Below are 12,644 nucleotides of genomic sequence, written 5' to 3'. Positions count from 1 at the left end.
TGATTATCAGATAGTAATCTCAAGAAGAGTTGCTGTCAATGACAACCCTAAACCATTAATCAAGCATCAACAACCATGAGATGAGTGTCAATTGCCAACATGTGAAACTTCATAAGAGAGTGCATATAGTTTATATCAGACTACTTAACCTAAGATATTCATGATGTTCAGTCTACATTTTTCAAGAAATCTTCATGGTTGGGGAAAGTATTCTTAAACAAAGTGTTAGGTATTTATTTTATGAAAATTTTAAAACGTCAATGGGGTGGTTAGGTTATATATTATTACTAAGAGAATTTTGATGACATGGGCTTACCAAGGGAGGACATGTTGTTGATGCAAGAGCTTCTCAAAGAGAAGGTAGTGCATCTTAAAGAGGGACAAGATAGTATTATTTGTAATAGATCTAAGAAAAAAAACTATAATATAAGAGACGGGTATAAATATTTAGAAAGAGGACAATACATGGAATAAAATGAGTCACTGGTAAATTTATATTGGAATAAGCTTTTTTTTCTAAATCTAGAACATTAACATGGGTAGCATTGTAGAAGAAAATTCTAACAATCTAGAATAGTTTTCTAAGGTAGGTATGTATAGTCCATCCAAATATTTCTTATGCAATGTTGGTAAAGGGATACTAAATAATTTATTTATTCATTTTTTGAAGAGTGTTAGAGATGGTTATGTACAAGACTAAGATGGATAGATTCCCTTCAATTTGATATAATCAATTTGTTCAAATCATCACAAATATTAAAAAACATAGCTCTATTTGCTTACATATGGATATTGTCACCTTCTACTTTAATTTAGTAAATTTAGAAAGAATACAACTAGAGAATCTCTTAGGAGAAACAGATATACTTTTCTACTTTTCTTAACATAGTAGAAGTAGTTATGGTAAAAGTAGTTAGAGAACATTCCCTTGAAAATTCAAAATTATTTGAATAAGATGCCTATATGAGGATATGATAGTATGTTTTTAATATACCTTGGGTAGTGGGCCCTTGAGGTTTATCAAAAATTAAGAAAGGAGGATGTATGGCAAGCATCTCAAGTGGGGATGTTTAAACTAAATTTTGACATGGTATCTAGGGGAAATATGGGTTATCAATAGTAGGATGCACAATAAGGGATGTAGATATTAAACCTCTATGAAGGATCATCAAATCCTTAGTCAAGGGTACTAATAACAAAACAAAGCTTCAAGACTTAATTGTTGATTTGAAGAAGGGTGTAGAATTAAGGATTGATAATATGGTTGTGGAAGGAGATTCCCTTCTTATTAATAATATAATCAAAAGGTAAAATCTTCAATTTGGAAAGTATAGGTGATTTTAGAGGTTTCTATATAATTATGAACAAATTTAAATTGACTATTATAAATCAAACGTATAAGGAAGATAATACTAAGGCAGACAGGTTGGCCAATTTAGTGACTATTGGGATAAATTTATGTAAATTTTACAATGGTGAAAGAATAATACAAGGGAGGTATGTGTTACATACTCTCTCCAAGGCAAAGGGTGACATTAGAGCATAAACCATTGGGTCGATCCAATAAAAGGAATAAGTACACTAGAACTAACAAAATTAGAAATATTTTCAAGTCTGATTGTGTACATTGCTTTGAAAAATGGAGGATATGATAGTAATTACAATCTTGAATTGTTTGGGACATCTCTTTGGTCTAACAGTATTTGAAGCTTTCAACATATTGTAGTATTTAGGTATCAATGGGAACAAATGGCTCAAGTGCATGACATATGGGTTTTGGAGAAGGTGTAAAAAGTAGGACAATGATCCCCTTGGGCCTATCTAGCCTAGGATGAGAATAAATAGAGTAGAGGATGGGTCTACATTTTATCCTAAATGATCATATGATACAAAGAGGAAGAAGAATATATTTATGATTAAATGTAATACTTTTCTTGAATTAATAATCTATTATTATAAATAAAAATAATTAAATTAGAATGAATACATTTAATTGAATATCTTAATATTTTTTAATATAAATGATTATAATTTTACTTACTAGAATTATTTAATATAAAATATATCAATATTTGACACCACCACCAACCCCTCTTCCATTACAAAATGATGAAAATGGCTCTTCCAACACTTCAAAAAGAAATCCCCCCTATGAAAGTAGGTCCTTCAGTTTACAAAATTGAAGCATCTTATACTCTCATAGAGGGATCTCTCTAATACATAACACACATCATTCCACTACTTTGAAGGGGGGAGATCGTCTTACAATCAAAATAAATTGTGAAGATATTGGCCAAGAATCTAAGATTGTTTATTATTGGACTATAGATGCTTACTCCTAAGAGGAGAGAAGAGATAAAAAGATCATTGCATAAGGAGACAAATAACTCATATTTCACTTCCCTAACATCATTAATTCATCTTATTTTGTTTTTAATTATTATTTATTTAATAACATAAAAATGATTATTGTATTTATAACTAGCCAAATGATTTTAAAATTTATAAAAAAATTAAATTCATAATTTTTCTAAATTTATCATTCATAAATAAATTTAAATGTTTTGAAATAAATTCAATTTTTTAAAATTTAAAAATAAGAATTATTTGTAGACTTTTAAAATTACTCTTTTTCAAACTACACAACAATTAAATGTCAATTTTTTTAAAAATATAATAGAAAAAACACTAAATAAAATTAATAATTAAAAGACATGGGGAGAAAATGGTAGAGGAATGATTTGTTGAACATATTAAAATTAATCATTCTTTCCATAAAATACATACTTGCTCACCTTCAAATGTAATAATAGCATTCAACCAAAATAATTTTAAAACACAACTCCTAAATAAACCTTGAAAACAAATTTTATGTTCTTGTTCACCTAAAGAGATCAAACATTCTTAATCTTAAAATAAATTATAATATGTCCTTTGACCAAAGAACATGGAGCCCTTCCGTTTTTAGTTACAAATTTCTACTCTAACAAAATAAGGTGGCAAAAAGGCCTTGAGAAAGGAGATCTTATCCATCCTTATATCATTAATTTATATTATTTTTTATCATTATATAAAAGACATATAATATCAATTTTTTTTATTATTCAACAATGTCAATTATTAAATTGTAACAATAAATATGCTTATTATATTTACAAACCACAAATATTTCTTAATTGAAAGGCAAATTTGTCTACTAGTGAAGTTCCAAGGCTTCAACATCATAAGGATTAGACCTCAATAAAAAAATATATATATACTTTTTAAAATAGTCTCATTTATAATAGATTAAATTTATAATTATTTTAAAAAGTTTACTCTAAAAAATTTATGTAACATATATTTACGCCGAGAGGCGTAACCTACAGTGGCAGCACGGGGTGGAGTGAGATGGCGTGACCGTGTTAAAAAAAAAATGTTAACTTTAATAAATTGAAAGCCAACAAGTATTATTTAATAATTAATAAATATTATATTTTTTGAACCGACAACTAAATAGTCATAACGTTTCAAACTAATATAAATACCGATGAATTGTAAAAATTATCACCAGCAAGTGCGAATAGTGCGAATACTTCAAATAAATTTACCAGCAACTGCGAATAGTGCAAATAGTGGGAATAAATTTACCCAGAATATAGTGCAAGGTGGTGCAAATAAATACTCTAAAAAATGTAAGTCCTTTTTACTTTATTTTACCTGTAATGTAAAATGGGTATTATATATATAATGGATAATGATATTTTTTATTATCTTTTTAGTAAAAGTAAATATTTTTTAATTCTATATTATTTATAGTAGTTTATATATTAAGTTGATATTAAATTAATTTATATAATTAAATAATATGATTAAGTTAATATTTCTCATATATTTTGTATATAATTAAGTTGATATGAACCTAAGTTGTATAATTAAGTTAATATTTTTTTTAGTTTTTAAATAAATTTTATTTATATTATATTCTTTTTTAGTTTTATATTTAATTATATATTTTTTTATTTTTTTTATTTTAATTAAATTGATATTAACTTGATATGTACATATTTAAAATAGGTAGTATACATTATTAATAAGGATATTTTTAAATATGTAATAATTTATAATTAAATTTGTAGGATGCCTCGTCGTCCAAGGACAAGTTTTGAAAATGAAGAGCAAAGAAAAGAGCATCGAAGAGAATATGCTCGAAATTATATGAGACAACGATGTGAACAAATAGGAGACTTCTAACAGAAACACTCATTGAGAGGGACATTGGAGCACAAGAAACATGTCATATGTTACTAGAGTTACCATTGGTAGAAAGTAGTAGAGTTTTTGTTACTTTAAATGTTTCAAGAGAGGTGTTCAAGCCAGTAATAACAAATGAAGAAAATGATGATGAACGTCACCTAAAACATTTCATTGAAGGATACATGGATAGACCATATGTAATGGAAAGTGTCACACTTATAGATGCAGCTAGATCATGGACTTATAATTCCAAGAGAAAAAGAGATAACAAATGGGAAGCAAGGACTATAGCAGCTATTGTGAGGGTGTTTCCAAGATTTACCACCGTACCTACACGCCAATCAAAAAAATGGGTTGATTTTTGTTGGTCAGAGTTATTGTTGTACAAGCCATTTCATAATATCCAAAGAGATATTGGACTTGATGATAACATAGTTATATCAAATTGGGAGTCACTCAACTATAATCCATGGCATTTGGAACGAAGGATTATAACAAATGAAACTAAAGATCATAATGATTTTGAAGATGATGATGATTTACCAAATAATCAAAATACAATCGAACATGAGTGGGAGATCATATCAAGACTACATCGTGGACAAATTATGGATGTAACAGAAATAGATATGTTGGGAAGAAGAGATATTGATAAACAAAATCCATGGAGTGCAGAATATCAAGGAGATGATTACACAAATATAGCAATAAATTTTATCAACACTATGAAAGAGAATGGCTTATTAATACCTGATGATATGATGTCAAGTATATCATATGGAACTTTAGGTGCTAAGCAAAAAAAAGAACTTGATATTATTATGTCACATTATAATCAAGTTGACAATGCCATGCCACTATACATGATAATTCAAGGAATACCTGGAACAGGTAAATCATATCTGATTCATGAAATTCGTCAAACTCTTAATGATGCATCAGGATCACAATGTTCTCCCTTATTATTACTAGCACCAACTGGAGTTGCAGCATTTAACATTGGTGCATCAACAATTCATTCAACTCTACGAATACCTATTGTAGATTTTGCTGAATTAGAAGGCACAAGACTCACAAGTCTCCAAGAAGAAATTCAACATATTAAATATATATTGATTGACGAAATGAGTTTTATTGGACAAAATTTGTTACAAAATATTGATTCAAGACTACGTCAAGCTTTTCCTGAAAAATCAAACATGAGTTTTGGTGGAAGATCAATCATTTTGGTAGGAGATTTGGGACAACTACCTCCTGTTAGTGACAAACCACCTTATGATAGTAATGTGCATGCAAAATTATTATGGCAAGAGTTTAAGACAGTTGTTACTTTGGATAAGGTGTTTAGACAAGATGGAGAAACTAAAGACCAACAAAGGTTTCGCCAATTACTCACAAATATTAGAGATGCACATCCAAGTATAGATGATTGGAAATTATTGATGACAAGAACAGATGCTTCATTACATCCAACAATTAAGGAGGAGTTTGATAATAATATTCATCTATTTGCAACAAATGACAATGTGCATAACCATAATAGAAAAAAGTTATATGCATTAAGAAGACCAATAGCCCGAAGCATTGCAAGTAAAGAAGGTAGTACTAATCCAGCAGGAGGTCAAAATGATGAGTTAGATGTTGAATTATTAATTTCTAAGGATGCAAGGGTCATGTTAACATCTAATTTATGGATAGAAGCAGGTCTTGTGAATGGAGCTTTAGGATACATCCGAAATATCATATACAAACCTGGATGTGCCCCACCAGATCCACCAACATATGTTATGGTTGAATTTGACAATTATTTTGGACTTCCTTTTGAAGATGCATCTCCTAATTTGATTCCTATTTCACCAATACAAAGGGGCCGTACACGTCAATTGCCACTACGATTGGCTTGGGCACTAACAATCCATAAATCACAAGGATTGACTCTTTCAAAGGCAACAATTGACATAGGACCAAGAGAAAGGTCAGGATTAACATTTGTTGCTATATCACGTGTTAAGGCCTTGGATGGAATTAGAATCTCACCACCATTTTCATATGATCATTATGAAAAAATGAAGACAGGAAAGCAACTCACCAAAAGGAAAGCAGAGGAAGAAAGACTCAAATATTTGGAAACATAATATTTTTATGTAATGTATACATTGTTGAATTGAACTCTTCTATTAAAATTGGGATTAAATTTGTGTTTTTAAAGATGAAATGTTGCATTTAATATGAATTCCTATTGTACACTCCATTGAATAGGATAGGCATCATGATTTGTAAAGGATAAATATGCTTTATTTAAAACAAAAGGTGATAAATTAATACTTTACATGTTGCGTTGCGGATGCTACTAGCCTAGATATCTTAATAAATCTATCTAAAATACGCCAAGAGATATCAGTCTCGAGGTGCCTAAATATTTTCAACAACAATTTAAAATAGGCGCCTCGAGACTGATATCTCTCAGCGTATTTTAGATAGATGTATTAAGATATCTAGGCTAGTTGTAACATTTTCTCATTTACAAATATTTTAAAATTTTTCCGACAAGAAAGTACTAATTGGAAAAAAAAAAGTATATGGGTGAAAAGATAGCTAAAAGATTGAAAGTACCTTCAAACAAAGTGGTAAATGATAAAGACTAGATAAAAAATTACTAGAAAGCATTGGAATAATAAACATAATTTTTTTTATTGTTTGAAAAGTTTCCACGAATTTCTTGATCAAATGATCGCTAAAGAATGCATTACAATTGCTTTAATAAATAGAATTCTTTAACAAATGAAAGAAAAGCTAAAAATAAAAGACAACATAACAGCAAAAAACTCTAATTATCTACTTTATGAAAAATCTATATTTTACCTATGTAAAAAACTCATGCAGTTCTCCTCATGCGAAATGGGAGAAATTAATCTTATCCCATAAATGCTAAAGAGAAAATCTTATTAGAATGACTTCTTGAACACATTAAATTTAGTCCTCCTCTCCATAAAATACAACTTTCTCACCTTCTATGTGTAATAATACCATTTCATGGTTCCAACTGTAATATAAACCAATATAAAGTTTAAACACAAACCCTAAGTAAAGCCTCCGTTGAGGCTCAGATAAATACTGTGTTCCACTTCACAGCAAGATTTTTTCTCTCTCTCTCTCTCAGAAACTTTTAAACACAAGATTGCAGTCGATGCATCGCTCTTCATCCGCGGTATTCCGTGATAAGAAAATTTTGGTTTCTGTTGATGGTTTCTGTAGATTCATCACCAGGTTGATATATCGCATAGCATTAGGACCATCGAATCCTTTCTTTCGGGCAACTAATAAAGTTTTCAGAGCAGGAGCTATTCGAAAAAGACAGGTAAGTAGAGGCACGGGGTCATTAAAGTTGGTTATGTTCAGATGAACCCTCTTTAGATTCTCCAGCTGTATAAGTACCTCATCATCATGCCCACTGAAGTCTCCCTGCATCGCACCATCACACCAAAGCAAATATATCAATACTTTTGAAAGATTGAGTCAGAAGAAACGAAAGAAATATACCAGACATGCAGTTTCAATGTTCATATCAACAAGTTTTCCTCTCCTCTAGTAATATCATATACGATTCAAAATGGGTATTACAACCCTAATAAATATTAGACGAAAACATTAGAAACATTAGAAACATTTGTTAGAAACATTGAAAATACTATATTTGCAAAAAAAAATAGTCCGTAGAAAACTTACGCTCCAGTAGTGACATTTGTTTATACACATTTCTTCCAAATCTGGAAATTCTGTTAGAATCTTTAGACTGGACCAGACAATCCCTCTCAAAGAGGTGATTCTTCTCAGTGTTCTTAAACCTGCAAATGGTTCAAGTGGTGTATTTGTACATAGGCTTAAACATACTGGCAAATCCAATTTTATTTCCATCCTACCAAGCAATATATTAAGGGTCTCATTGTCACCAAGCAATGTAATAAGGCTCAATAATCGCGGGCAGTTTGCTGTTATTGCTTTGATTTCAGAGGAAATAGAGAGAGCAACGAGATTCTGGGAACATATCTTCAATCTCTCAAATCCATTGCAAATATGAAGATTTAAAACTTCCAAACCTGGACACAATTGCAGCATGAGCTCAATGATCTTGTCATTCAGTTGAACTTTATAAAGATTCAATGCTTTCAGCTCAGTGAAGCCACCAAACCCATCAGGCAGGTTTGTCAGGACGAAATTCCTCAGAGTCACAGATCTGAGGCTTTGACATAAAAAAATGGCTGTGGGAACAATTTCAGAAATTTCTAAAACCTTCCCTTCCATCTTAATCTCCTGTAAACCTTTACAAGCAACTTGGTGAATCCAATCCGAAATCTTCTGACTTGTACAACACAATCGAGCATTGTTGACCTCTAAAACTTCAAGCTGACCAGAATGAAGCTTGAGAATACGGTCTATTCTATTTTCAATTTGACTGACACTACTTGACGAAGAGAACAAATCTCCTGCAAATTTTAGGTTTTTTCTGAATGTCCAAAAGAATCTCCACTTTTTGGAGACAACAGAACACCGCACTGCTTCTTTCAAAGGGATTTTACCGAGAATCAAACACAGTATGTTATCTGGCAGATCGTTTAAGGGTAGTGAATTTCTCTTCCGAGCCATAACTTCCCTTCAGAAAGCTCAAACCCTAACGCGTGAAGAAATATGTGAGTGGTTAGGGCATTGAGAAACCAATGGGTCTCTTAAATACTATAACGGTTTTAGAAAAATAAAGAAAAGATCAAAGCCGACGCCACCAGCGTGAAATAATTAAAAGTGTTCCACAGTCGTCTTGCCAACTCATTTTCATTTAGGCAATTACCGGTGTTGTGTGGGAATCAACTTTCATTTACGCGTTTACCCTAGTTTTATCTTGCCACGCACTTTCCACGATTTTCGACATTAACTTGGGACAACTTAATGCGATTGTAGAAAGCTGGCGCACCCTGCAATACGTCTTTGGGCACTGGATAAATAGCTTTTTTAAAAGTCTATGTTTAAGAGTCGTAATGAGTAATTTTGTCCACCATGATTTCCTCGGTATGGCCATCGACTCTATTGGTAGTTTGCAATCCACTTGGTTTTCACTCTTGTTTAGTTGGTCACTTGAGGTTGTGGGGGAGTATGATCATTCAATTGAAAAACATTAATAATATATTTTTATATTATGTCAAATTTAAAGTCATTATATTTTGAAAATTGAAAGTATTATAGAAAGATATTGAGATGTAATATCATTTTGTATTTAGATTTGACTTTATATTGATTGGATGTTTTGATACATAAACATATTGATAATAACATAATATATTTTGAAGTTGGGTCTTTTTTCTATATTATCCACCTACTTTATTATACACCTTTTTATGTATCTACTACTTATCAACTTTCATGTGTTCTTATAGATTATACAATTTCTCTAACCATTTATCTATTATTTCTGTGTATTTGTTAGAGATAGTGATTTAGCTCCATAGACACCTAAAATTGTCTTGTCTAATTAAATAAATATTTTATTTATTTAATTATTTAAGCCTAATTCTTCTACTAATTAAATAAATATTTATTTATTTAATTAATTAATTTATCCTCTTCGAGCCTTTTTCCTCATTTAAATAAATACTTTTATTTATTTAAATTGCCCTTTTCATAAATTAAATAAATACTTATTTATTTAATTGATCCCACTTCTTTTGTTAATTAAATGAATCTTTATTTATTTAATTAATTCATTAACCTTTTCTACCCATGACACATGTCATTCATCTCTTAATTCTTACACTACCCACCCTCTCATTATTTTCTTATTTCCTTTACCTACCCTCTAATCCTAGCTGACTATTTATATTTTAGACCTCTCAATCTTATCCCTCCATTTATTATAGTGTCTTCTATATAAGGAGATGCTTCCTTCATTATCAACACTAACTCCTCGACTAGCATTCAAACTTTCATATGCGATCTAGCTATCAACCACATTTCCTTTCTTTGTTGAGCTCTTGTGCAAACATAAAATATGAGAGCAAATATATCAAGCAAGATCAATGAAGATAGGAAGAATGGAGATCCAAACCGTATTGGACATGTGATGGTATAATCTTTGTGATTTATTGATTTGCATTATCTTAGGTAAATCTTCATATGTTATGGTGGGTCTTTGTTGTTGTTAGGCTAGGGTTTTGCCGTTGAATCTATTTTAGTCTTTCAAAGTTGTTGTTTCCAATTTTACCATAAACAAGCCCTTTTCTATCTCAAGATGAATTGACATGTGGTGTAAGATTCAATTTACACTATTTTTAAAATTTGAATTCATATTCAACCTACTTCCTAGCACAAGGCTACATGATATGTTGCTATGCCTTTGTGTAAATAAATATATCCCAATCAAACAAGGATTTTAAAAATCAAGAAATAAATGAATCATTTTTAATACATCAACATCTTTAAATTGATGCTTTAAATGGAATATATTATTGTACAATTTTAAAGAACCATTTGCATGATTGATAATTGACATCCTTGATTTTTATACTCTCAAAGATTGTTTAGGGAAAATATCCAACGCAAGTTAATTATATTACAACTCAACAAAAATAATAATCATTATCATTAATCCCTACATTTATCTAGGCTAGATAATGAAGCCAACATTGATATGATAAAGGAAACTATAGGAGTAAAACAATCTAGAAAAATCATAAGATTATATCTATCTAAAGAAAATGTGTCATCTTTATTATAAATCATCAATTCATTTGCAACTCCAAGAATAAAATCAAATCTCACAATATAGTTATAATTTAGCTTAAAGAGTGGCTGAACTATTATTAAATGAAAACAAATAATAAAATAACCCAAATCATGTATTGTATTTCTTGTAGCACCAACTTCTTGGCTTGAAATTGAACTAATATTCAATTTAAGATCTAATTCTATATTGAAATTTACAAATCACCAATAATCATTTTTATCCTAATGTTACGTTCCAAATTAATTAGATTATCCTTGAGACCAATATTTATCTACTATATTAAATTATTAACAAAGAACATGTGCTAAATCCTTTCCAATTATTCCATTTAACAATCCCCACATTCGACCACCACATTCTCTTTCTACAAGGTAAAAAATTCACAAAATATTCTTAGAATGTAAATTATTTAGACAAGCATTTCAAAGTTTCTTCATAATGTTTATTAACAATTGCAAGATGTATCTAATATCCTAAAACCCCATCTCATAAGTTTGATGTCATGAGATTTATGTATTGTTATGATGTGTGATCCATCCACAACTTCCATGGAATTATTTAAAAATTATCTTTGAAAAAATTCATAACTCAAGAACCCAAAGATATTAAATGATTTTGAGGGCTTTGCAATGTTTCATAGCTCTAACTTCAAATAACCATTTGAACTTCACAATACTTACCATAAAAGCTTCATTCTATCTAATATATTTTTCATTATGTAAATGACAACCCAAGAACCTTCTATCTACATAATAGTCACACATTACTTTGTAATGTGTAAATACAAAACCATAGTTGAAATATATCTATACCAAAGTGGAACCGAAGTCTTGAATCATTGACTCTGGATTCTCACACCATATGACCTATGATAAAGATAAGTTCAATAATCTTGAGAAGTATGATGGAGGATTAGTGAAGTTTGTAGGAGAAGAAACTACACCTACTTTTTGGGATAGAAAGCATTGCAATTGATGGTAAACATAAAACTGATGATGTTTATCATGTTGAAGGTTTGAGATGCAATTTGTTGAGTGTTAGTCAAATGTGCAATAAAGATTACGAAGTCATATTAAGTATGTTCAGATGTGTGATTAGTAAAGAAAATTTTGGGAGAGTGGTTGAAGAAAATGTTAGAACTAATGGAAATTTTTACTATGTAAACGATAAGAGTGGAAGCAGGTTTTTGCTAACATAGAGCAATGAATGTTGGATGTGGCATAAAAGAATGGGACATATCAATTTCGATAACATGGTGAAGAATGGTACTACTAAAGTTGTGATAGATTTACCAGGAATTATCAAACCTACTAATGTTGTGTGAGGAGTGTTAACTAGGAAAACAAACAAAGAGGAGGTTCAAGAGCACTGAATTATCTACTTATAAAGCTAGTTCACATATATGTTTGTGGAAGTACTATGAAGAAGGGTCTTAATGGAGAAAGGTACTTGTTGGGTTTTCCATGTATATCTCAATCATGTATCATTTTTTAAGAGAGAGGGTTGCAAAAAATGAAGTTGGATTGGATTATATTTCTACAAAAGAATAAGTTGCATACATCTTTAATAAGGAGTTGGTGAATGATAATTTTGAGTATGTATGACTAAAATTAGGCACCATTTCCCCTATTTTCTC

At 30.2% G+C, this 12,644-nt stretch overlaps 2 protein-coding genes across 2 annotated transcripts; one reads left to right on the top strand and one right to left on the bottom strand.

The window, feature by feature from the left end:
* Positions 1 to 4,280: 4,280 nt before the first annotated feature.
* LOC131056815 (uncharacterized) lies at positions 4,281 to 6,371 on the top strand. The gene has a single exon (XM_057991087.2). The coding sequence runs from the start codon at positions 4,281 to 4,283 to the stop codon at positions 6,369 to 6,371; it is 2,091 nt and encodes a 696-aa protein (XP_057847070.2).
* A 1,021-nt stretch (positions 6,372 to 7,392) lies between these two features.
* On the bottom strand, positions 7,393 to 8,880 carry LOC131874877 (F-box/FBD/LRR-repeat protein At1g13570-like). Its single transcript, XM_059218809.1, has 2 exons — positions 7,963 to 8,880; positions 7,393 to 7,698 (listed from the first exon to the last, which is right to left on the bottom strand). Exons 1-2 carry the CDS (start codon positions 8,878 to 8,880, stop codon positions 7,393 to 7,395), a joined length of 1,224 nt encoding a protein of 407 aa, XP_059074792.1.
* Positions 8,881 to 12,644: the final 3,764 nt, after the last annotated feature.

Source organism: Cryptomeria japonica, chromosome 4 (genome assembly GCF_030272615.1).
Source record: "Cryptomeria japonica chromosome 4, Sugi_1.0, whole genome shotgun sequence".
NCBI classification, from domain to species: Eukaryota; Viridiplantae; Streptophyta; class Pinopsida; order Cupressales; family Cupressaceae; genus Cryptomeria; species Cryptomeria japonica.
Note: the sequence above shows the minus strand (reverse complement) of the source record. Positions and strands in the feature narration are given on the sequence as shown.